Source organism: Oncorhynchus gorbuscha, unplaced genomic scaffold (assembly GCF_021184085.1).
Source record: "Oncorhynchus gorbuscha isolate QuinsamMale2020 ecotype Even-year unplaced genomic scaffold, OgorEven_v1.0 Un_scaffold_556, whole genome shotgun sequence".
Taxonomy (NCBI): domain Eukaryota; kingdom Metazoa; phylum Chordata; class Actinopteri; order Salmoniformes; family Salmonidae; genus Oncorhynchus; species Oncorhynchus gorbuscha.
The window spans coordinates 524,456-552,096 of NW_025745389.1; the positions used below are offsets into that span (position 1 = coordinate 524,456).

General features: G+C 43.4%; 1 protein-coding gene across 1 annotated transcript; it reads left to right on the forward strand.

The window, feature by feature from the left end:
- Positions 1 to 4,095: 4,095 nt before the first annotated feature.
- On the forward strand, positions 4,096 to 12,790 carry LOC124018665 (neurotensin/neuromedin N-like). The gene is made up of 4 exons (XM_046334002.1): positions 4,096 to 4,337; positions 5,460 to 5,521; positions 9,721 to 9,933; positions 12,347 to 12,790. The coding sequence occupies exons 1-4, from the start codon at positions 4,277 to 4,279 to the stop codon at positions 12,470 to 12,472; spliced, it is 462 nt and encodes a 153-aa protein (XP_046189958.1). The 5' UTR covers positions 4,096 to 4,276; the 3' UTR covers positions 12,473 to 12,790.
- Positions 12,791 to 27,641: the final 14,851 nt, after the last annotated feature.

The window sequence follows — 27,641 nt, forward strand, 5'->3', positions numbered from 1 at the left end:
TCTACATAGTCTCTCTCTTTGTCAGAATCTGGAGGTGTGCCCTCTCTACACAGACTCACTTAGTCGTTCTGTCTCTCTCTTTGTCATCTGATTGGATTACTGTCAGGGTTCAAAGGTCATATGTAGTATTTACAGGAAGAGTTGAGTGACCGATCAGAGAGAGATAGAGACTTTTAATTATTCAAGAATTCGGTGACAAAGCTGCCAATTCCCACGCTATGGGTGTGGCACAGGTAACTAATAAAATGTGTTGAAAGGTGAAGGAAAGAAGCTGTAGTGCCTCACAGCTGACATGTTTACAATGTACTGCAGCACAGTCTGTCATTTGACAGAGCATCAATTAAAACTTTATTTATTGTGTGGAGATCCTTAGAAAACACTGTCTTGTTCAGTTTAGTTGCCATTATTTATATTGTACAGAGTGGTGATCCTTGAAGTCAAAATGTATGTTCTAGATTGCTCAGTATTCAAACCAGTTACCTCTCTGGTTAAACAGCTATAAAGACTTGTGATGGATGTAAAATGACCGCCACATCGTCATCATCATCTTCATGACTTACATATTGCCATTCATTCATGTATTTGACAGCTGCAAACAACATACAACTCTGCATTGCTAATAGCCATTTAAGTATTGACATTATTGGGTGAGATGCAAGGCCCAGGGATTATAGTGCTGTTTTCCAAATCCGTGGTGGGCGTACATTTTCCTTTATTTATATAAATGTCACCAACATCTTCCCATTATCCCCTGTGTATTTACACCTGTGTTTGTCTGTTGCCAGTTCGTATTGTCTTACCAGTATTCTTTCCCGGCTTCCTGTTGCTCTAGTTCTGTTTCCTAGTTTTTCCCGCTTCTGACCATTCTGCTTGCCCATTCTGCTTGCCTGCCATCCTCTACCTGCCTGACTCTGACCTCATTACAAAACCTCTGCCTGCTCTGACCCCAGAGACTGCCTTCCCTCCTGTACCTGCCTGACTCTGACCTGATAACGAGCCTCTGCCTGCCCTCGACTTGCCCGTTGCCTGTCCCGTGTTTCTAATAAATAATCTGAGAACTGTAGTATCCGCCTCCCTTGTCTGCATTTGGGTCATATCCTGAGTCGTGATACTTGGGGGGAGCACATCACATGGAAGAAAACATCACGCTGCAGGAAGGGGTGTTGGAAGTGCTGCAGATACATTTAAATGCATTTGCCAAATGACCGTATATTAAAAGTACAATAAAGTATACCAAAAAATATTACCAATTCAAAAATATTACCAATTCAAATGTAAGATCTTAAATATAATATAAATATAGTATAATTACACTTCAAGACACTGATTAAATGTGTACTTTGAATTCATTTTTTTCAGTCTTTAAATATACCTCAAATATACTATCAACCTTTTAATACACTTATTAAACGTGTGTTTTAAATTCATTGCTTTACATTTTTAAGTATACCATGGTGTAAAAACAAACGCAACATTCAACAATTTCAAAGATTGTTACTGAGTACAGTTCATATATGGAAATCAGTCAAAAATGGGCCTCACAATGGGCCTCATCAGGATCTCATCATGGTATTTCAGCATTCAAATTGCCATAGATAAAATGCAATTGTTTTTGTTGTCCGTAGCTTATGCCTGCCCATACCATAACCACATCGCCACCATGGGGCACTTTGTTCACAACGTTAACATCAGCAAACCGCTCGCCCACAAGACTGCGGTTGTTAGCCTAGTTGGATGTACTGCCAACTTCTCTAAAACTACGTTGTAGGTGGCGTATGATAGAGAAATTAACATTCAATACTCTGGCAACACATCTGGTGGACATTCCTTCAGTAAGCTTGCCAATTTCAGCTCCCTCAACTTGAGACCTCTGTGGCATTGTATTGTGTGACAAAACTGCACATTTTAGAGTGGTCTTTTATTGTCCCCAGCATAAGGTGCACCTGTGTAATTATCATGATGTTTAATCAGCTTCTTGACATGCCACAGCTGTCAGGTGGATTGATTACAATGGAGACATGCTCACTAACAAGGATGTAGAAAAATATGTGCACAAAATTTGAGAGAAATAAGATTTTGTGCGTATGAAACATTTCTGGGATCTTTTATTTCAGCTTATGAAACAAGGGACCAAAACTGTATATGCTGCGATTATATTTTTGTTCAGTGAATATGTTCACTATCATTACACTTAAACATACTCATTAAAAGTGTACTCTGATTTGAGACGTGACAATTTATCGTGGGAAGCTTGTGGAAGGCTAACTGAAATGTTTTACCAAAGTTAAGCAATTTTAAGGCAATGATACCAAATACGAATTGAGTGTATTTAAACTTCTGACGCACTGGGAATATGATGAAAGAAATAAAAGCTGAAATAAATAATTCTGAGATTTCACATTCTTAATATAAATAAAATTAAAATAAGGTGGAAGGGTACCAAAACATTTTTGCAGCATTGAAGGTCCCCAGGAACACAGTGGCCACCATCATTATTAAATGGAAGAAGTTTGGAAACACCAAGACTCTTCCTAGAGCTGGCCGCCCAGCCAAACTAAGCAATCGGGGGAGAAGGGCCTTTGTCAGGGAGGTGACCAACAGCCTGTTGGTTCCTCTGTGGAGATTGGAGAACCTTCCAGAAGGACAACCATCTCTGCAGCACTCCACCAATCAGGACTTTGTGGTAAAGTTGCCAGACGGAAGCCACTCCTCAGTAAAATGCACATGACGGACCACTTGGAGTTTGCCAAAAGGCACCTAAAGGCCTCTGAGACCATGAGAAACAAGATTATCTGGTCTGATGAAAGCCCGAACTTGAACCCGATCGAACATCTCTGGAGAGACCTGAAAATAGCTGTGTAGCGACGCTCCACATCCAACCTGAAAGATCTTGAGAGGATCTGCAGAGAAGAATGAGAGAAACTACCCAAATACATGTGTACCATGCTTGTATGGTCAAACATAAGAAGAGTCGAGGCTGTAATCGCTTCAACAAAGTCCTAAGTAAAGGGTCTGAATACTTATGTAAATGTGATATTTCTGTTTTTAATAAATTCCACAAACCTATTTTTGAATTGTCATTATGGGGTATTGTGTGTAGATTGATGAGTGAGACAAAAACAATGTCATCCATTGGAGAATAAGGCTGTAACGTAAAAAAATGTGTAAAAAGTCAAGTGGTCTGAATACTTTCCAAATGCACTGTATATTTTATTTGCTCTTTATATAGTTTACTAAAAACACACTTAAGTACAAAAAAGTGTCCCAATTTAGAGGATTTGAAATGTATTTAAAATTGTTCTTATTTAAGATCATTTTAAATATACTTAAGTATATTTATCACAGATATATTTAAGCATGTCTAATTAGATTTTTTTCCTGCTTGGGTAGGCAGCATATGAAAGCCCAATGGGAGCGCATGTGGCCATCATTTGCTTGTGAGTGTTGTCTAGCTGGAGTGCGATGGTATGGCCTATGGCACAATTAGACTATAAATCAGTGTTTGGGATTACCAGTAGCCTCATAAAAATATGATAAAAAAATATATATATATCAATAGAATCATTACATATTTATTAATGTAGGTGCTTCTTAACTGAGTTGAGGTTGACATATCACACCCGTTCTTATCCCTAACCATACTTACATCAAAGCATTTGGTCTCAAGGTAAAAGAGTGATGCAACTTTAATTTTACCACATAGATCTATAAGCTTGATGAGATACCACTTACACTCAAAACACTAAGAAATACATTTGTTCATAGAGTATTTGTAGAGCCCTGGGTGTGTGTTCCCTGAATCCCAGTGAGACAGGGGTCTTCATACACACGACTCGCCTCTACAAACAATCAAGCTACCCACTCTAAAGTAATCAATATAAATAAATAAATGTAAATAACCACGTCTAAAAGTTGTATGACGCAAAACCTTGATGTGTGATGGGGGGGTGATGTCTGATGTCATGATGACAGGGGCTTGTGGGGAGAGGGAGGGGGGGGGTGAGAGAGTGGTCCTGTGACATCATTCTACCTCTTATATACTGAGGGAATGAAGCCCACTGCTCTTCACTTTTACATTCACTAAAGCCAAGGGGACACAGGCAGACACTGTCACTGACAGGAAGAAGAGAAGACAAGGACAGAGCAGACTGACTACATTCCTACTCCACCTCCCACTTCTCTGTTTCTCTCTCGCTTTCTGCATTTGACCCCTTAACCCTATGGACTTGGGTCCTGCTTAGCTCGGGTGGATTCAGAGCGTGGGATTTGTACGAAGATGCAGGCACAGCTGGCTTGTGTGCTTCTCCTCTGTTTGCCGTGTGGCGTGTTATGTTCAGGTAAGCACGGGTATCCTTTCACATACTTTCCTTTTGATGTTAATTCATTTGCAACCCTTACTGGGTATTATTTTTGTTGCACTGTCAACTGATTCAGTTCGATGTTTACCTTGAAAGAACAGGAAATGGTCTCAGAGACCAGGGACTAACTGAATTACTCTCATCGGGAACGTACTCTTGCAACAGGTGGATTTCACCACGCACACTTTAGTTATCTTATCTATACCTCCATTGTTTACCTAGGTGTTTATCTTATCTATTCACATCCAGTGATTACTTACCCACATATTCCTATCAAGAAGGCATAACTGCTCTGAGGTATTTCTTGTGCAAAGTTCTCGTAGGGTAGACCTGCAGCGCTACGGGGTGTGTGCGTACCTCTGTTCTAGCACAGCACAATGTATCCATCTAATTGTTGAATCAATGCCCTACCCTCGGTGACTCGGGGGTTTTAGTGCCGGGGCAGCCAACTGAAGCGCTCCAGGACGTCACACTGTTCGGTTGAGCTTATTAAGCACATAGCTCCGTCAGAGAAACAAACTGTTACATAGATGTTGCTGTGGGATGGGGGTGTTGGAAAGGGGTGAATCGATCTAGCTGCGCCCCAAAAAGCCTTTGACTCCCTGGCTTAAGGAGCAAAAGGGATTTGATTCAACATCAAGTTGAATCAAGTTCAACATCTAATCAACATTAAGTTAAACATCTAAGCAAGATTAGTTTCATCTGAACTCTGTGACACGCTCCAAAATGGAATGTAAAAAAAAAGTATTAAGTCTAGCAAGGCTTTGAGCTGTTTTTGCTTGAGCTGTACGGTACCTTTTCCCGAGATTTCATGGGGCACAATGGATCAGGCTCCAACAGAACATGAATAGTCTTTAAAGCAGCTCGTTAGGAATAGTCTATGAGGGCTAAATTGGCACCAAACAGATACATTAAGTTGGATATATCTGTTTTCGACTATGCTAGAAAAACCCAGGTGATAGAAACCACGTTTTTACTGGAATGGTTACATCAGAATTGGAGCTGTATTTTTGTATTATTATGTACCTACCTGTATAATGCCTTTATACCCGTACTACAATAAACCTGTATTATAACTCTTGTTTTGTGTCTATCTGACAGATGTTGACCAGGAACAGCGGGCGATAGAGGAGGAGCTGTTGAACAGTCTCTTCACTTCAAAGGTACTGCGCTGCTTCCTCTGTGCACCTGTCAGATCTGAGGTGTGTGTGTGTGTGTGTGTGTGTGTGTGTGTGTGTGTGTGTGTGTGTGTGTGTGTGTGTGTGTGTGTGTGTGTGTGTGTGTGTGTGTGTGTGTGTGTGTGTGTGTGTGTGTGTGTGTGTGTGTGTGTGTGTGTGTGTGTGTGTGTGTGCGCGCACAGTTAGTGCCCCCGTAGTGCAGGTGCTCTTTTATGGAGCCTGGATATGTCCGCTTTCTCTCTTGTTCGTTTTTGTTTCAATTGAATTGGCTCATCATGGATTCTATTTGTTCATAGTTTCACAGATTTCTGGGTTAGTGTTAAGATATATGGTCTTTGAGATGAACATAATGTTCCATCTAGAACCATCAATAAAGCTTTCAAAATCACATCATCACTTTTCAACTCACACATGCATACACACACGCACAGGAATGATAAAGGGTTGAAAATGAAATCATTTAGGTATAACATAATTGCTTTTTATTTTTATATATGACCATTAATCGTGCCAGATACTCCGTAGACAGGCAAGAGGAAATGAAGAAGATAGAACTGGATCTAGTGGAGTCTGGAGACTGATTACCTGAGCTAATACCATTCAGATGGTCCTGACAGCAACATAGCGCCGCGCGGCCAAAACACACACATGCACACAGACACACACATTCTCGTGCGCACACACACACACACACACACACACACACACACACACACACACACACACACACACACACACACACACACACACACACACACACACACACACACACACACACACACACACACACACACACACACACACACACACACACACACACACACACACACACACGTTTGCACATGAGCACGCAACACACACGCATGCGTGACACGCACACAAACGCATACGCTCTCTCAATCCCTAAAACCCTCCTCCCCACTCTGTCTGATAAATGAATGGAGATGAGAGGGACACACTGAGACACGACTATGACAAATAAGCTCTGTGATTTATCGCTTACAATGTTCCAAGGGTTCCTTGGGGGGCTGATTGTAATCATAAGTCACCAGATGACTGATAGAGTGCTCGCGATTAGAAGACACTTGCACTTGTGGCTTTTCCTTTTTTCTTTTACACACAGATTATAAACATACGTGGTTAGGTGGGGGGATCCGTTTCCTAATGTTGGAATAGGTTGACTGTTGTTTCAATGACACTTGTTTGCAGGCTGTGAAACAACAGTTTTATTACTTCATGTCAGGTCAATTTATAACTGCTGCATGGAAATGCATATGCCGACACTGTCACGCCCTGACCTTAGTTATCTATGTTTTCTGTATTATTTTGGTCAGGTCAGGGTGTGACGAGGGTGGTTATGTGTGTTTTTATCCTGTCTATGGTTTTTAGTATATCTATGGGTTTTTGTATGTCTAGGTAATGTAGGTCTATGGTGGCCTGAATTGGTTCCCAATCAGAGGCAGCTGTTTATCGTTGTCTCTGATTGGGGATCCTATTTTAGGTTGCCATTTTTCCATTTTGGTTTTGTGTGTAGTTGCCTGTCAGCACCTGTTATTGTAGCTTCACGTTTGTTTGTCAGTTTGTTAAGTTTTCTTTGTTTAATTAAAAGAAGAATGTATTCTTATCACGCTGCGCCTTGGTCTCCTCGTTCTGACGAACGTGACAGAATAACCCACCAAACCAGGACCAAGCAGCGTGAAAAGGAGGAACAGTGCATAATGGGGAAATGGACCTGGCTCCCCCGTCCTAAGGAGGAGATAGAGGCAGCGAAAGCAGAACGGTGATAATACGAGAAGAAATACCGGAGAATAGAGGAACGGTGACGATATGAAGGTACAAGGCTAGCACGAAAGCCCGAGAGGCAGCCCGAAGAATTGTTTAGGGGAGGCACACGAGGAGATTGAATCAGTCAGGTCGGAGACCTGAGCCGTGTTACTGGTCAGGCACCGTGTTATGCGATAGAGCGCACCGTGTCTCCAGTGCGCTATTCTAGCCCAGTGTGCTCTATTCCAGCTCCTCACATTGGCCGGGCTAGAATGGGCATCCAGCCAGGAAGGAGGGTGCCAGCTCAGCGCTCCTGGTCTCCAGTATACTTCTTTGGGCCGGAATATCCTGCACTGGGTCTGCGTGCTGTATCTCCGGTGAGTCTGTACAGCCCAGTGCGTCCTGTGCCAGCGCCCCGCATTTGCAGGGCGAAAATAAACATCCATCCAGACCTCAGTGCGCCTCCACAGTCCAGTACATCCTGTTCCCCATCCCCCGCACTCGCCCTGAGGTGCGTGTCACCAGCCCAGTACCACCAGTGCTGGAACCACGTACCAGGCCTACAGTGCGCCTTGGCAGTCCAGTACGCCCTGTTCCTGCTCCTCGCACTCGCACTGAGGTGCGTGTCCCCAGCCCGGTACCACCAGTGCCGGCACCACGCACCAGGCCTACTGTGTGCCTCAGCAGTCCAGAGCGTCCGGCGACAGTACCCAGTCCGGAACCTCCAACTACAGGCCACAGTCCGGAACTTCCAACGACAGGCCGAGGTCCGAAACCTCCAGCGACGGTTCCCGGCCCGGGGTCTCCAGCGACGGTCCCCAGCTCGGGGTCTCCAGCGACGGTCCCCAGCCCGGGGTCCCCAGCGACGGTCCCCAGCCCGGGGTCTCCAGCGACGGTCCCCAGCTCGGGGTCTCCAGCGACGGTCCCCAGTCCAGAACATCCGGCGATGGTCCACACAGCGAGGGTCCCCTACGGTGAGGATCCTCAGTCCAGAGCTACCGACGATGATCCACGGGTCAGTGCTACAAGAGCGGGCTGAATGTAAGGAAGGGGGGCAGCGTCCAGAACCAGAGCCTCTACCGAGGGTAGACACCCACCCGGACCCTCCCCTATAAGTTCAAGTTTGCGGTCGGGAGTCCGCACCTTGGGGGGGTTATGTGTGTTTTTGTCCTGTCTAGGGTTTTTGTATGTCTATGGTGGCCTGAATTGGTTCCCAATCAGAGGCAGCTGTTTATCGTTGTCTCTGATTGGGGATCCTACAAAATGCCATTTTCCATTTTGGTTTATGTGGGTTATTGTCTATGTGTAGTTGCCTGTCAGCACTCCGTTATTGTAGCTTCACGTTCGTTAAGTGTTCTTTGTTTAATTAAAAGATGAATGTATTATCACGCTGCGCCTTGGTCTCCTCGTTCTGACGAACGTGACAGACACCTGATTTTCTTAATAGAAAATAATGTAATTAGAACAAAGAATGATGACTAAATCAATTGGTTAGGTGAGATCAATTACATGTTTCCAAATTTGGGATATACCAGTAGTCACTGTCTTAAAAATGTCTGATGTAGAAATCTAGCCAGTAACTAATCTCGCCACCCAGAGCTGTCATGAGAGACATAGAAGTGGGGACAGGGGCTACCTGAAACGTCTGTTAGTCCCTCTACTCTGGTTGCTGGTATTATTGGACTGCTCCATAAAAACTATTTTCTGTCCCTCAGTCCCTCAATAATTAACTGACAATGAGAGAGAACACACTGGGGAAAGAAGGGGCTACATCGTAATGTGAAGTGACCTTTCTGCACAATTAAAAGTGTACCTACCTCTCGTGTCAGCACTCAGTGTCTTAACAAACTGTTAATTTGGAAGTTAACAGGAGCTAATTTGTATTTGAGGTCGGTAGGGTTTTCTAAATGTCAATATTGTAAGGAACTCACAGGAGTATCCAACACACTAAGACGTCCTTTCTGTGGTTTATCCTCAGTCTGCTCAGTACAAAATAATCCACTCTGTGAAATTTCTCCCCCATGGCCTCCAAATCCATATGTAATATCTAACCACTCAACAATGGAGATGCAGAAAATAAAAGTGTTGTCCTTTGCCATCCATAAATGAAAGATGATGGGATTTAATATGATTTAGAATCACCAATCTTCTGTCCCTTACGACTCAGTGACACCCGGGAGGGAGTCTGGGAGCTGTGCTGTGTTAACGAGACGGCCCACGTACAGAGGCCCCAACGGGCACCGACAGGGGCCTCACACCATCGAAAACCACACACTCAAACTAGATTACGATACAGCAGGATTGAAGGTAGTTAGATTTGACTGATCCATGAGAGAGTGCAAAGGCAAAGCACACCTATGCACACACGCAAGTTTTTATGTATATTGTAGTCCTAGTATTTATTTATATGCTCCTCCTAGATGAAACAGAGCAAGCAGGGCGCCCCCTACTGGCGTGTGTCCCTGGTGAATATGTGCAGGATGGTGAACAGCCTGATGAATAGCCTGTCGTGGAGAGAACAGGAGGAGTATAACACTGAGGAGGAGCTGTGGGAGAGACTGGCCTCCCTTCCTGAGCCCCTGGACAAGCTTCTAGACCTACTGCAGATCTGCAGAGTGCTGCAGCCCCGAGAGGTGAGGGACACCCATACCTACAAAAACAGATGCTCATGCACGGAGAGCAATTCTCACATTTGAATAGAACATCTGTCATGCAGTCATATACATTTCAAGTGAGTCACACAAACACACACACAGTAAACATGTACAGGGATAAGCACTCTAGGGCCTAGAGTCAATCAGATCAAGCATTAACCAGCGATAGCAGACACCTGTATTGCAGATGTTTTGGCGGAGTTGGAACTGCGTTGGCACCATCAAATTGGTGAGCAGCTGCTCTTGCTATCATTTTCATGAAGTCGCAACCACCCCACTCGTGTTAAAGTTCAGAATGACAAAGTGGAGGCTAGATAGAGATAATGACGCTGAAAAAAAAAAATCATTCAACGAAATAATGAGGATTTCTATCTTCCGAAACGAGGTGTAGATTACATCTCACGTTCCAGTGTTCGAACTTGTAAACAAGGCTGCATGGGATTTCTGTTAATACTCAGTGCAGGTACCCAGTGCAGCCAATGGCAATGTTCCCTTTAGCTATAATGCCGGGAGCCACTTGTGGATTTGAAAACTCTAACGCAGTTCCACCTCCTACACCCCCAAAACAACCGCTATGCGGATGTTGGCTGAAGCAAATCTGATTGTATCAAGCCGTTAGTCTACAGCAGGGATGGGCACCTCCTCAGAGGCGGAGTGGTGTCCGCCTTTTTCCCCGTCCCTAACAAGTACAGCTGATTAAACTAATTGCATTCTAAACTGAAGATCATGATTAGTTGATTGTTGGAGTCAGGTGTGTTAGCTGGGGGAAAAGTGTGACACCAGTCAGGCCCCCGAGGCCTGGAGTTGCCCATCTCTGGTCTACAGGGAGAAGCATCTCATACCCACACAAAATCAGGGCCACACACATACTCCTCAGTCACACTCAGCCTCCATGCCAGCCTCCTTACAATGGTAAACACACCTCATTAAATGCACCTCCTCCTCGTCTTTTCTCAAACGTCTTGTGTCATCATGTCGATATGCACATTGTCAACTCCGCGGCTCCTCACACATCGTAGTAGACTCTTTAGCTTGGCTATACAGATTAGTACTTGCTTTATCATGCATGGAACAACACACTAAACACTTGTTTAAGGGCTCTATTTAAACAGATATGCTTTAGCCAACATCGTCATAGCAGTTGTTTCTCACAGTGTCGGAGGTGGAACTGCGTTAGAGTTGTCAAATCCACAAGCGGTCCCTGTCCTTATACCTAATGCATAAATACATCGCCATTAGTTGCACGGAGTCACATTACGAGAAATCCAATGCAGCCTTGTTTAGAAGTTTTAACACTGGAATGTGATATGTAATCGACACCTCAATATTATTTCTATATAGCCACATACTCATTCTGGTAAAAAAAAATATGACATGTCATACTCTTTTTGGCCAGACAGCATCAGATACATGGGCTACACATACAAAGACAGAGGGGCACTGTTTGCCACGTTAGTACCTAATGCGAGTGGGACAGGTGTGGTTTCATGACAGTGAACAAGAGCAGCTGCTCACCGATTTGACAGCTCCAACGCAGTTACACCTCTGACACTGCCAAAACATCAGCGGTTGACGCTGGATCTGATTGATCTCGGTCTAACACACAGCTGCATGGTGTGCTATATATGGAACATATACTGAACAAAAATATAAAACGCAACATGCAACAAGTTCAAAGATTTTACTGAGTTACAGTAAACAAAATCAGTCAATTGAATTAAATAAATGAGGCCCTAATCTGTGGGCCTCAGGGTCTTGTCATCGTATTTTTGTGCATTTAAATTGCCACCGATATAATGCAATTGTGTTCGGTGTTTGTATCTTTGCCTGACCATACCATACCACCAACGCCACCATGGGGCACTATGTTCACAATGTTGAACATAGTTGTGAGGGCAGTTGGATGCCAAATTCTCTAGAACGACATTGGAGGTGGTTTATGGTAGAGAAATTAACATAAAATTATCTGGCAACTGCTCAGGTGGACATTTCTGCAGTCAGCATGCTAATTACACTCTCCCTCAAAACTTGAGACATCTGTGGCATTGTGTTGTGTGACAAAACTGCACATTTAAGAGTGGCCTTTCATTGTCCCCAGCACAAGGTGCACCTGTGTAATGATCATGCTGTGTAATCAGATTATTGATATGCCACACCTGTCAGGTGGATGAATTATCTTGTCAAACGAGAAATGCTCACTGACAGGGATGTAAACAAATTTATGCACAAACTTTGAGAGAATATAAGCTTTTTGTGTGTATGGAAAATGTCTGGGATCACTTCATACATTGTGTTTGTTGTTTAGGTCAATGTACAGGGAATACATTTGTTTTCATGCCCTTATGCACCACAGAAGAGTCTCAGGAGTGGCTTATTCTGTCTTTCTTTACAGGTGCTTGACGCCGATCGAAACAGGGACAACCCGCTCAAAAGGAAATCACCGTATATTTTTAAGAGGCAGGTGAAAAACACCAAAGCTCGGAGGCCCTACATATTGAAGCGGAGTACATTTTACTGACCCACCCCCACGGAAGAGAAAGAAAGACACTATATATTCTGTGGATATGTGACCATATGTGCTCTCTGTTGTGGCATTATTATTGATGTTTCCGCGGTGTCCTGCCCGATACAGATGATATCTCAATCCAGTGTCCATCACCGTAGGTCTCTACTAACATACTAGGCCTGCTCTATAAAGCAAGGACTAATGTAAACAAAAGCAAGCAAAAGCCGTAAGCAAATGTGTATCTTTTGAGGGGCTTTTGTATTTCTCATTTTTGTTCACTTGCACAAACACATTTCTTTCGTTTCCAAATGTGATTAAACAATACATATTTCAAAACCACTGAGATGTCACAAGTCTTTTTTCAAAACTAGCTGTTCATGATAACCCACATCAAAATGAGAGCACGCATTACATCACTGGTTCCCTTTCAAGTCACCTTTAAACCATCTCACGGACCAGTCAGCAACGTCCCACGAACCAGAGGTTGCGAAACACTGATCTAGATACTTCCAAGTGGTGCTGAATTGTTTTTCAATTTCATTTCATTAAATGTCAGGATGATATAGCTACTGTGTGAAATACATGAGGCAAATGTTCTGTATAGCCTCTTTAATTCATGTTAAAAGCAAAATACTCCATACAATCAGTGAATCAACAGTAAGGCTAGGTGAATTGGCTCTTGAGATCCCCTTCCATATTTCCATAGCAATGACATACTGGAATAGGAATACATTTGGGTTACTTGCGTAACCCCGGTTCTATGAGAATACGAGTGAGATATGTCACTTATGGGATACTCCTAGGGGCGTGTCACAAGCTTGAAGTATCCAATCCCACAGCGTCTGTTGGAGACAGACTGGTCGAGTGGTGAATGAGGTGAGCCCCTCTCCTCCATGAAAGGAGCCGCTCGCCAGCCGACTGGTCATTCTCGAGCACCCTTGTGCTCTTGCAAGCAGGGAAAAGCGGTGATGCATCTCACTCGTATTCTCATAGAACCGGGGTTAAGCAAGTAACACAAAGTAACTCTAATGTCCGTTTCGATGTGTCACTTATGGGATATGGCCAACTCCCGCAACGCAGACATGCGCTCCGAAGCCAGAGTAGTTTCAACAGCATCAGCCCTCAGAAGATCCAACGCTGAGGACATTATGCACCAATGAAGGTGCAGTGGCGTCCAGTCAGTAAAACCTCATTAAAGTATGAGGTGGTGGCCCAAATATCACCTTGCAAAACCCTTGTAAAGAGATGCCTTTGAACAGTGTCCAAGAGAGAGACATACCTCTGTTGGAATGAGCCCTCAGGGGGCTGTAAAACCCTTGCTATTATAAGTCAATATAATAGCCTCCACTATTCAATGGGACAGCCCTATGTGAGAGAGTGGCCTACCCTGGCAGGGGGGCACTCAGGAAGAGTTGGTCACTCTTGCGCCGTGCTCTCATTCCATCCAAGTATATGTACAAAGCGCGTACTGAACATAAATGACGGAGGCACCCTTCTTCTGTAGAGGTAAATGGTGGCGGGTGGAAAGCCGTAAGCTCTAAGGCAAGACAATTGGATTGGATAACCCCGGAGGAAACTGTAGGCACAAATGGTGGACTGACAGTGTGTGTAAAGGCTGATCAGCAAACCCATCTTGAAGGAGAGATATTTCAACGCTTTCCAACGGCTCAAAATTGCTGAGAAATTTGCTTCAAGCACAATAGACAGGTCCCAGGACGGGTTTAAAAGGCTTGGATACTCGTAATATGTGACACGCTCCCTACATGAAACAACAGACCAGAAGCCGTTTCCCTACTGTGTTACAGTCAATACCTATTTGACAGGCTGTGATAGCGGCTGAAAAGGCACTTTAAGTGTTTTTAACCATTTTTGTTCACACCACTACTCACATAAACGCATAACTTGCTTGCATACAGTAAGAGCATAGAAGGGGCCCTTGCACTCTGGATAGTCTCAATGACTCTGAGAGGCAAACCTATCACACTCAGATTTATACTACCACCAGGCCAGGCCCCAGAGGATCATAGATACTTGGTGAAGGAGGGAAATCTTCCTGTTCCCCTGGGCCAAAAGATACCTGTGTAAATGTAGTAGCCTTTTCATAAGCAGGAGAATAATCTCTGCTAACCAGGGCCTCCATGGTCATCGAGGGGCTACCAAGATAAGAGATAATCCTTGTTTCCTTACTCGGTCCAGAGTGGGGGGAATCAAATAAAATGTCATTTGTCTCATGCGCCGAATACAACAGGTACAACCTTACCGTGAGATGCCTACTTACACGCCCTTTCCCAACAATGCAGAGGTAAAAAGTAAGAACAATGTATAAAAAAAATTGGGAAAATTGTAACACAATAAAATAACAATGACAAGACTATACAAGGAATACCGGTACAGAATCAATTTGCAGGGGTATGAGGTAAAATGTACATGTAAATCATAAACAGTGGCAGCAGCTTATGTGAAGAGTGTTAAAGAGTGTGAAAGTGTGTTGTGTCAATATACATACATTACCGTTCAAAAGTTTGGGGTCACTTACAAATGTCCTTGTTTTTTAAAATAAAAGCAAATTGTTTGTCCATTAAAATAATATCAAATTGACCCAAAATACAATGTAGACATTGTACATGTTGTAAATGACTATTGTAGCTGGAAATGGCAGATTTTTTATGGAATATCTACATAGGCCCATTATCAGCAAACGTCACTCCTGTGTTCCAATGGCACATTGTGTTAGCGAATCCAAGTTTATCATTTTAAAAGGATAATTGATCATTAGAAAACCCTTTTGCAATTATGTTAGCACAGCTGAAAACTGTTGATCTGATTAAAGAAGCAATAAAACTGTCCTTTAGACTAGTATCTGGAGCATATGCATTTGTGGGTTCGAATACAGGCTCAAAAGGGTCAGAAACAAATAACTTTTAGTCTATTCTTGTTCTGAGGAATGAAGGCTATTCCATGTGAGAAATTGCCAAGAAACTGAAGTTCTCGTACAACGCTGTGTGCTACTCCCTTCACAGAACAGCACAAACTGTCTCTAACCAGAATAGAAAGAGGAGTGGGAGGCCCCGGTGCACAACAGAGCAAGAGGACAAATACATTAGAGTTCCTAGTTTGAGAAACAGATGCCTCACAAGTCCTCAACTGGAAGCTTCATTAAATAGTACCCACAAAACACCAGTCTCAATGTCAACAGTGAAGAGGTGACTCCGGGATGCTGGCCTTCTAGGCAGAGTTCCTCTGTCCAGTGTCTGTGTTCTTTTGCCTGTCTTAATCTTTTCTTTTTATAGGCCAGTCTAAGATATGGCTTTTTCATTACAACTCTGCCCAGGAGGCCAGCATCCCGGAGTCGCCTCTTCACTGATGACGTTGAGACTGGTGCCTCAACAAAAGACGCTGTGTGATTGGATACCTCAAGCTTATGACACCCCTAGGCGTATCCCATAAGTGACACACGAAACGAGTATTACAAATAGACATGTTTTGTATTTTATTTATCTCTGGGCAGTGAATGAGGGTCTATGTTGCCCTTCCTGTTTCCAGCAAGTGAAACTGCTGTAGAGTGGGTCATACAGGTATGTGGTTTATTGAGAATGTAATGCATGTTGGAGATCACAACAGGCCTCTCAGTCATAAAAAGGAGAAGAAATCTAAACAATAGAAACTTCATTTCACAAAACCATAGGCTAAGAAATAGCTCCAGAGTATGATCCCGAAACGAGGAAGGCCATGCTTCCAGGGCAGAGAGAGAAATGTATTAATTCAATCAACTTTCAAATGGAGCTCAATATTTTTTGGTCTCAAATAAAACAACTGTAGTGCCACACGATCTTTGAAACTTCATTCAGTTGCAGCGAACTAACAAAAATATATTCATTTAATTTTCAATTCTAAGAAAACAACAGCGATACTGTCAACTTTTCCCCCATCCTGTTCTGCTCCATATTCCCCTTTCCCTGATTACTAAAGTGGCAGGTAGCCCAGTGGTTAGAGCGTTAGACTAGTAACTGAAAGGTTGCAATCCCTGAAACGACAAGGTAAAAATGTGTCGTTCTGCCATCATTTAAAATAAGAATTTGTTCTTTAATTGACTTGCCTAGTTGAATATAGGTCAAATAAAAAATAAAATAAAAGCACAGCCATAGTGACTATCAAATTACAGAAACACAGTATGGAGCAACAAGTGTCTCAAATGTTGATCATTGCACATAAATGTCAATACATTAGATACATAGATGACATACAGTAACCATGTCTATTCATCAAATTGTATAGTATGGAGGCACACATGCCACCAGATGGCAGTATTACACAATGTAACTGAACCTTGGCTGTTGAGCCAGTGAATGAGGGAGAAAAACAGATTGAGAAAGTATTAAAAACAAATTGTTTTCAATTCTTAAGGTATTATTCCTACCCTCACAGAAGTTGTGTTCCCTTCCAGTACATTTGTGTGAAATAATTTACAGTATAAAAACTAGTAAGGTTTGATTTACTCTAAAAAATGTATCCTTAACATCAACACCCCCTAACACTCTACCACACAACAGATGACACATTACGCTATGTGAATAAATTCAACATCAGTAAACCCTGCTGTCTACAGCAGTCATGTTTAGATGTAGCTTTTTCGTTTTGGCCAAAGTCCAGCCCCGAAGTACGCCGCTTCAAATCTGGTCAAAATGCAGACGGACAGGTGAAGACGTGTCTGGTGTGAGCCTGGGCGCTTCCTGCCTGCTGGAGCCTCTCTAGTTGGTGAGTCTCTCTCACTAAAGGAAAATCATTCTCTCATCTGGACGGGGGACACAGCAAATCCTGTCTGTCTGTAGAACAGGCACAAGGTTCTCAGATCAAGGTAATGGCATGTGAAGGAATGAGATTAGTTCCATTTTTGCGAAATCTGATTGTGTGAATTGGATGATGGCATAACAAGAGCGACTTTGTTGCGGGGCCTGCCGAGACGGTAATTAGGCCCTCATATGGGCGCCATTACTAAACTCACCACAAAAGGGACGAGGTGACGGGGTCGTGTCTGTGCTTCTTATTGTCACCAACTGCTGCCTGTCAATGAAAAGATATGCACATTGTCTGGACAATACAGTTTTTCTAATTATAACATAATCTCTAGAACAATGGCCCTAGTTTGAAGAAAGAGGAGAACCACTTCTAGTCAGCAGAGATCAAACCTTGATTTACATTTTGGACCTTTGGATAGGCCATAATACTGCTTTTTCTTACCCTAACCCAAGCGTCATGTCCTCTTCCAGGTTCAACCTTAACCCTAGCCTCTACCGCAACCCTAACTCTAGAGTCATGTCCACATCCCGTTTCAACCCTAAACCTAGCTTCATGTCCACACCCCATTTCAACCCTAAACCTAGCTTCATGTCCACATCCCGTTTCAACCCTAAACCTAGCTTCATGTCCACATCCCGTTTCAACCCTAACCCTAGCTTCATGTCCACATCCTGTTTCAACCCTAAACCTAGCTTCATGTCCACATCCCATTTCAACCCTAACCCTAGCCTCATACAACACTAACCCTTACCCTAACCCTAGCTTCATGTCCACATCCCATTTCAACCCTAACCCTAGCCTCATACAACATTAACCCTTACCCTAGCTTCATGTCCACATCCCGTTTCAACCCTAACCCTAGCCTCATACAACACTAACCCTTACCCTAACCCTAGCTTCATGTCCACATCCCATTTCAACCCTAACCCTAGCTTCATGTCCACATCCCATTTCAACCCTAACCCTAGCTTCATGCCCACATCCCATTTCAACCCTAACCCTAGCTTCATGTCCACATCCCATTTCAACCCTAACCCTAGCTTCATGTCCACATCCCATTTCAACCCTAACCCTAGCTTCATGTCCACATCCCATTTCAACCCTAACCCTAGCTTCATGTCCACATCCCATTTCAACCCTAACCCTAGCTTCATGCCCACATCCCATTTCAACCCTAACCCTAGCTTCATGTCCACATCCCATTTCAACCCTAACCCTAGCTTCATGTCCACATCCCATTTCAACCCTAACCCTAGCTTCATGTCCACATCCCATTTCAACCCTAACCCTAGCCTCATACAACACTAACCCTTACCCTAACCCTAGCTTCATGTCCACATCCCATTTCAACCCTAACCCTCAACCACAACCCTAACCCTAAAAAATAACCTACATCTTTGAGCGAGAAACCAATGGGATTCTTCGTGACAGATATCTGGAACGCAGCCAGGCCTAGAAATAGCCAGTGCATTTAAAGGGATCAGTTGAAGAGGCACGTTGTTACAAGCACCAAGACATTGTTTTTCTCGTGTCATCGTCATTTTGCCAAGACAGTGTTCACCTTCTGGGTCCTTATCTGATGTTATGGTATAAAGTAAGACTGAGGACCATTGGAGAACTTCTCACGATTGTGCACATTGTCTGAATGCTGTTAAACCTTTAAAAGAGCATCGTTGTTCGCTCTATCCTTGGATCCTTTATTTCGCACCACTGGAAACCGAAACGTTCCTACATCTGCAACAAAATCTGGGAAACCATCACATCGACTTTCCACCAACTCCACTGCTCACCTACACAAGTCTCTCCATGTCCTAGCGCTTTCTTACCTCTCTGAAATGCTGCAAACCTAAATCCCCTGTCACTCAGTCTACTCATCTGACTCTGGCTTCCTTATCACCACCAACACCAGACTCCTGGCCACTGGAGACCTTGTTTTCAGTGCCTTCAGCTCAGCTGCACTCGTCTGAAACTCCTATCACTCCATTTACATATTTAAAACCAGACTCACAGACAACACCTATTTTACCCTCCACTCAGCCCCGATTCTTCCATTTCTTTCTCGATTTTTTTTTACTGGAAACAAAACATTTGATCATATTACTCCAGTGCCAACCTCTAGCTAGGGCTGATTTCAAGGTTTTACTGTTAACCTACAAAGCATTGCATGGACAAGAGGAAGGCCTCCTTATTGTCCCTGTATTTCAAAGGAAACAGCTGGAGGCAGGGCTTTCTACTATCAAGCTCCTCTTTTATGGAACGGTCTGCCAATCCATGTGCGAGAAGCAGACTGGGTCTGAACCTTTAAGTCTTTACTGAAGACTCATCTCTTCAGGAGGTCCTATGATTGAGTGTAGTGTGGCTTAGGGGTGTGAAGGTGAACGGCAAGACACTTCCGTGCTGTCCATATGAGGGTGCATCACATCATGCCAGGCTTTGTTCACTATACTCAAATCCCTTGGGTGGGTTGAGTCACTGACGTAATCTTCCTGTCCGGTTTTGCGCCCTCTCGGGCCAGTTTGGGAGATCTCCATTGGCTATACTCAACCATTTCTCATGACATTAAGTTAGTGGTCTGTTGATTTCCCTTGAATGCTGTGGGGGCTGAGATTTGGCAAAGTGGGAGGTGTTTATCCTGCCTGATTGGCCCTGTGTTGCCCAATCAGTCCCAAGTATCTATTATGCAATAGCCTATGTGCCAGGGGGCTAAGGTCATTCTGTCCTTTCTGGTGTACTGTGTGATCTTAGGCATGCACTCTCTGATCCTCCTCTATCTCTCTGTTTCTTCTTACACATGCACATGCACACACACACACACACAGTGATTGATTGATCTTATTTTTTATATTGTTACACATTTCTCGGTAGAACCCTTTGCAAAGGTTTATACCTAGCACCAAATGTGGTTCCTCTATGGGGACAAGCAGAAGTCTAAGTCTATATGTTCTACATAGCACATTGTTTCCAAAGAGTGTTCAACCATAGACCCTTACCATTCAGTTCCTGTGATGTGTTCAGTGTGTTGCTGGAATTATGTCATTTGTCATAGTTTGTCAAATGTTTTGTTGAATTTAATATTTTAAATTTCTAGTGGTATATTTCTCTAAGTTCTTCCATAATTTGAATATGAAAGGCATTGTGCTGCATCTCTTCTAGTCTTCTAGTCCATAGACTTCAGAAGTTTGTAATGTTGTGATGATAAATGTGTCCCATGATTTCACCGGTGGTATTTGATTGATTTCACCACATATTTTGTCTTTCTAGTGATCCAAATAAATTGTATTTGATGCCAACATCAACATCCAGACTTATCCAAACAGTTTTTGAAGGATGACAGAAATAGGTAATAGTGCTGGCAAGCTACAGACTTGAGCAGTGGAGGCTGGTGGGATGAGCTATAGGAGGACAGGCTCATTGTAATGGCTGGAATGGAATAAATGGAACGTTATCAAACACATCAAACATATAGAAACCACATGTGTAACCTTCCATTTTTCCCATTCTAGCCATTACAATGAGCCTGTCCTCGTACAGCTCCCCCCACCAGCCTCCACTGGACTTGAGGTGTAAGTAAGGACAGAGGGGGAGATGACCGAGTCAGGTTTCCAGTTTAACATAATTAATTTTACATTTTAGTTATGTAGCAGACGCTCTTATCGAAAGCAACTTGCAGTTAATGCATTCATCTTAGGATAGCTAGGTGGGACAAACACATATCTCCATCATAGTAAGTACATTTTTCCGAATTAAAGTAGCTATTAACAAATTCAATGCTATTAGGGGCGGGGGGGGTTGCGGAAATTAAGAATGAGTATTAGTTCACGAAAGGAGGGGTGCAGGGGGGGGGGAGTTCCTCTTGCTGTTCCATAGGCAAGCACCAAGCACCATGTTAGTGGATGCAAGCTTCGACTGGAAGCCAGTGGAGTGTGCAGAGGAGCAGGTTGACATGGGAGAACATGGAAAGGTTGAATACCAGGCGGGGTGCTGCGTTCTGGATAAATTGCAGGGGGTTAATAGCACAATCAGGGGCCCAACCAACAGGGAGTTGTAGTAGTCCAGATGAGAGATGACAAGTACCTTGATTAGGACCTGCACCGCTTCCTGTGTTAGTAGGTGGTGTCGTACTCTACGGATGTTGTAGAGCAGGAACCAGCAAGAGCGAGTCACTGCTTTGATGTTCACAGAGAATGACAGGGTGTTGTCCAGGGTCACGCCAAGGTTCTATGCACTCTGGGAGGGGGACACCGTGGAGTTGTCAACCATGATGGCGAGGTCTTGGAGCTGGCAGGCCTTACCTCAAGACGTCGAGGAAGAGCAGCTCCATCTGGTCAAGGTTGAGCCTGAGGTGGTGGGCCGACATCCAAGCTGAGATATTGCCAGGCACGCATATATGCGTGTTGTCAACTGGGTGTCAGAAGGGGAGAAGGAGAAAAGTAGTTTAGTGTCATCTGCAAAACAATGATAGGAGAGACAATGTGAGTGACTTGGTGTACATAGGGAAGAGGAAAGGGCCTAGAACCGAGCCCTGGGGGACACCAATAGTGAGAGTACGTTGTGCAGACACCGATCTTCTCCATGTCACCTGGTAGGAGTGCCCTGCAGGGTAGGATGCAATCCAAGAGTGTGCAGAGTCTGAGATTCCTAGTCCTTGAGAGGGTGGAGAGGGGGATTTGATGATTCACAGTGTTGAAGGTAGCGAATACATCTAAGAGGATAACAGAGGAGAGAGAGTCAGCTTTGGAAGTGCAGAGAGCCTCCGTGACACAAAGGAGAGCAGTCTCGGTTGAGTGACCCGTTTTGAAGCCTGACTAGTCAAGGTCATGAAGATCGCTCTGAGAGAGATAATGAGAGAGTTGGTCAGAGACAGCATGCTCAAGTTTTTGGGAAAGAGTTTTGGATTCTTGAGGAGAGGAACGACTTTGGCCAGTTTGAAGTCAGAGGGGTTGTAGAAATTGGTCAGGGATCAGTCGATGAGGGAAGTGAGGAATGGGAGAAGGTCTTTAGAGAAGGTCGGGAGGAGGGGATGGATTTGAGCGGGCATCAATCCTCACAAAATACACCATAATGACAAAGCAAAAACGGGTTATTAAACATTTTTGCTAATAAAAAAATTATAATATCACATTTACTTAAGTATTCAGACCCTTCAGAATCTCGTTTCTCATCGTCTTAGAGTCTTTCGTTGCATTTTGGCAAACTCCAAGCGGGCTGTCATGAGGAGTGGCTTCCGTCTGGCCACTCTACCATAAACCATCTACCATTTCTTTGAACCCTTCCCCAGATCTGTGCCTCGACACAATCACAATTCCTTCAACCTCATGGCCTGGTTTTTAGCTCTGACATGCACTGTCAACTGTGGGACCTTATATAGACAGGTGTGTGCCTTTCCAAATAATGTCCCATCTATTGAATTGACCACTGGTGGACTCCAATCAATTTGTAGCAACATCTCAAGGATGATCAATGGAGACAGGATGCACCTGAGCTCAATTTCAAGTCTCATAGCAAAGGGTCTAAATACTTATGTAAATAAAATATATCTGTTTTTTATTTTGTATAAATTTGCAACAATGTCTAAAAACCTGTTTTCTTTTTGTCATTATGGGGTGTTGTGTATAGATGGCTGAATACTTTTAAAATTAGGCTGAAACATAACAAAATGTGGAAAAAGTCAAGGGGTCTGAATACTTTCCAAAGGCACTTTAAATATATATATACAGGACCAGTAAAAAGTTTGTACACACCTACTCATTCAAGGGTTTTTTGAATCAGTTGTGTTGTGACAAGGTAAGGGTGGAATACAGAAGATAGCCCTATTTGGTAAAACAGCGAGTCCATATTATGGCAAGAGTAGCTCAAATAAGAAATGAGAAACAACAGTCCATCATTACATTAAGACGTGAAGATCAGTCAATCTGGAACATTTCAAGAAATTTGAACGTTTCTTCAAATGCAGTTGCAAAAACCATCAAGTGCTATGATGAAACTGGCACTCATGAGGACCGCCACAGGAAAGGAAGACCCAGAGTTACCTCTGCTGCAGAGGATAAGTCCATTGGAGTTACCAGCCTCAGAAATTGCAGCCCAAATAAATTCTTCACAGAGTTCAAGTAACAGACACATCTCAACATCAACTGTTCAGAGGAGATTGTGTGAATCAGGCCTTCATGGTCGAATTGCTGCAAAGAAAACACTACTAAAGGACCCCAATAATAAGAAGAGACTTGCTTGGGCCAAGAAACACGAGCAATGGACATTTGACCGCTGAAATCTGTCCTTTAGTCGGATGAGTCCAAATTTGATATTTTTGGTTCCAACCGCCGTGTCTTTGTGAGACAAGTAGGTGAACGGATGATCTCCACATGTGTGGTTCCCACCATTAAGCATGGGAGAGGAGGTGTGATGGTGTGGGGGTGCTTTGCTGGTGACACTGTCTGTGATTTATTTAGATTTCAAGGCACAATTAACCAGCATGGCTACCACAGCATTATGCAGCTTCACGCCATCCCATCTGGTTTGTGCTTAGTGGGACTATCATTTGTTTTTCAACAGGACAATGACCCAACATGCTGTGTAAGGGCTTTTTGACCAAGAAGGAGAGTAATGGAGTGCTGCATCAGATGGCCTGGCTTCCACAGTCACCCAACTTCCACCCAATTGAGATGGTTTGGGATGAGTTGGTCCGCAGAGTGAAGGAAAAGCAGTCAACAAGGGAAGCTGGTTGAGAGAATGTGTGCAAAGCTGTCATCAAGGCAAAGGGTGGCTACTTTGAAGAATCTCAAATTTAAACTATATTTGGATTTGTTTAACACTTTTTTAGTTACTACATGATTCAATATATGTCATTTTATACTGTTGATGTCTTCACTATTATTCTACAATGTACAAACATTTGACTGGTAGTGCATATATTTGTAATTTAGGAATCATTTTATGAGAATATGCGCAACAAATTTGACATGTTCAAATATTGATATAATATTATGTAGGCACTTTATGGGAGAAAAACTAACGGTGTGCAATGTGTGTCCCTACCTTGAGAACAATGCAAAGTTGGTTTATGGTTACGTGATTAAGTAGCTATTGTAAATCTAAGTTAAACATGTAATTATTCATTAAGGTAAAAACCAAAGGGTGTGAAATATGTGTCCCTACACTCTGAAATAACCTAAGTGAGTTTGAGGTGTCTAGGTCACATGGTCAAGGAGCTATTGATTTTTAGGTGCTTTTTCATAAATATTTATATAAATATATACATTTTCAATCTTTTGACTGGTACTGTATATATTTGCCTCTGTATACAAGGAATAATGGGCATTTGAAAATGAGTTTGCTAAGTCACGTGGTGTAAGAGCTATTGAAATGTAACATTGTGATCATGCATTTTGTTGAAGGTCCCTAACTATGCGGAACAATAATATAAACACAGCATGCAACAGTTACATTTCACATGAGGAAATCAGTCAATAGAAATACATTCATTAGGCCCTGAACTATGGATTTCACATGACTGGGAATACAGACATGCATCCGTTGGTCACAGATACCGGGACAAAAATGGGCCTCACAATGGGCCTCAGGGTCTCATTACGGGATCTTAGTGCGTTCAAATTGCCATCAATAAAAGGCAATTGTATTCGTTGTCCGTACCATACCATGACCCCACTGCCACCATCGGGAACTCTGTTCACAACGTTGATATCAGCAATCCGCTCTCCCACACAACGCCATACACGTGGTCTGCGGTTGTGAGGCCAGTTGGACGTACTGCCAAATTCTGTAAAACCACGTTGGAGGCATCTCATGGTAGAGAAATGAACATTCAATTCTTTGACAACAGCTCTGTTCGACATTCTTGCAGTCAGCATGCCAATTGCACGCTCCCTCAACACTTGAGACATCTGTGGCATTGTGTTGTGTGACAAGACTGCACATTTGAGAGTGGCCTTTAATTGTCCCCAGCACAAGGTGCACCTGTGTAATGATCATGCTGTTTAATCAGCTTCTTGATATGCCACACCTGTCAGGTGGATTGATTATCTTGGCAAAGGAGAAATGCTCACTGACAGGGATGTAAAAAAAAATGTGTGCACACAATTTGAGAGAAATAAGCTTTTTGTGCGTATACAACATTTCTGGGATCTTCTATTTCAACTCATGAAACATGGGCCCAAGACTTTACATTTTGCGTTTATATTTATTTTCAGTGTAGTTGCATTGAGGGTTCGCTAGGCTTCCTCCACAGTTGCCGTGTGATTATGACACTCGGGTCGAAATCGGGAAAATAAGACCTGTGCAATGTTGTCAACCTTTTTCTTTCAAAAAGAGCATAGCCTGAGGTATGTAGCTCAAATCATTCACGAGTTGTTAAAGTTTGGCTTCCGGATCATGGCACCACAAGATGTTGGTGGCACCTTAATTGGGGAGAATGGGCTTGTGGTAATGACTGGAGCAGAATCAGTGGAATGGTATCAAACACATGGTTTCCAGGTGTTTGATGCCATTCCATTAACTTATTATATCGCTATTTCTGACTTTCGTGTCGCACCTGCCTGGTTGAAATTTGTTTTTAATATTTTTGTATGCGGGGCATTGTCCTCAGATAATCGCATGGTGTTCTTTTGCCGTAAAGGCTTTTTAAAATCTGACACAGCGGCTGGATTAACAAGAAGTTAAGCTTTATTTTGATGTATTACACTTGTGATTTTATGAAAGTTAAATATACAGGTGCATCCTGTTTCCATTGATCATCATTGAGATGTTTCTACAACTTGATTGGAGTCCACCTGTGGTAAATTCAATTAATTGGACATGATTTGTAAAGGCACACATCTGTTTATATCAGGTCCCACAGTTGACAGTCCACGTCAGAGCAAAAACCAAGCCATGAGATTGAAGGAATTGTCCATAGAGCTCAGAGACAGGGAAAATGAACGGAGCAAAGTACAGAGAGATCCTTGATGAAAACCCTCTCCAGAGCGCTCATGACTTCAGACTTGGGTGAAGGTTCACCTTCCAACAGGACAGTGACCCTAAGCACACAACCAAGACAACGCAGGAGTGGACAAGTCCCTGAATTTGCTTGAGTGACCCAGCCGGAGCCCGGACATGAACCCAATCGAACATCTCTGGAGAATCCTGAAAATAGCTGTGTAGCGACAATCCAACCTGACAGAGCTTCAGAGAATCTGCAGAGAATAATGGGAGAAACACTAAATACAGGTGTGCCAAGCTTGTAGCGTCCTATCCATGAAGACTCGAGGGTGTCTGTCAAAGTACTGAGTAAAGGGGTCTGAATAATTATGTAAATGTGATATATAATATATATATTTTGTTTTACAAACATTAAAAAAAAATGTTTTAGCTTTGTCATTATGGGTTACTGTGTGTAGATTGATGTGTGTAGATTGTGTGTAGATTGATTGAACAAAATGTTGAAAAAGTCAAGGGGTCTAAATATTTTTTGATTGCACTGGACAGAGTGAGAGCAAACAGTTTATCCCTCATCAGTTTATCCCTCATACTGATTGGCCCGGGAAGCCATCACAGGCGGAGATTGTACCTCATCTGTATGCAGAACCATGGCGCCTCCCACAACGTGCCGGTAACACTGAGAGACAGATGGGAGATTTGCACCATTGTGAGGCAAAGCAATTGGAAGCGATTAAGTCCTCTTACCGTAGGGACCTGTTATCCCAAGCGCAGAGCGAAATATTCCACCTTCATCCCAAGCTGATGGAGCTCTGGGCCTGGCCCGTGAGAGATCCAACATGGACTTGGTGGACTTGCCTCCGAACGTAGTTGCTATGATTCAGAGCATCCGAACTTCCTCCACGCGAGGTCTTTACGTCCTGAAGTGGAGGTTGTTCGAGAGGTGGTGTGAGAGACACAAGTTTGTCCCCTTCCAGTATTCCCTTCCTGCTGTTCTCTAGCCTCGTACGAACCATCCTGATCTCACGGATACAGTCTTATAATCTTTTGACTTCGACTACAGGACTAGGTGAGACAACTATCAGTGCTCACCCTATGGTCTGTTGTTTTATGAAGGGAGTGTGTCTCCGTCTGGTCTCCAAGCCACTTGCCCCATCATGGGACTTGGCACTGGTTCTGGATCCGCTCCCAGGTGATTACTTCGAATCCTCTGGAGACGGTGGACCTATAGACTCTGTTGCTTGCCTTGACCTCGGCCAAGCACATTAGCAACCTTCATTCGGTCTCGGTTCATCCGTCATGCACTCAGTTTTCCCCAACTACCCCAGGGTTATGATACATCCTAATACATTGTTTGTTCTGAGATCATTACCATGACTTATAGTCGTCAAGCCACTGATCTCTTTCCCTTCCACCCTCCGCCGGTCTCTTCCTCAGAGAAGCGGCGCCTGAAAAT

What these genes read in the sequence shown, in the direction of transcription:
- LOC124018665 (XM_046334002.1), top strand. Translation starts at nt 4,277, where the DNA reads ATGCAGGCACAGCTGGCTTGTGTGCTTCTCCTCTGTTTGCCGTGTGGC. An exon ending in GTGTGGCGTGTTATGTTCAG is followed by an intron (nt 4,338 to 5,459) that starts GTAAGCACGGGT and finishes TCTATCTGACAG; the next exon opens with ATGTTGACCAGGAACAGCGG. An exon ending in GAGTGCTGCAGCCCCGAGAG is followed by an intron (nt 9,934 to 12,346) that starts GTGAGGGACACC and finishes CTTTCTTTACAG; the next exon opens with GTGCTTGACGCCGATCGAAA.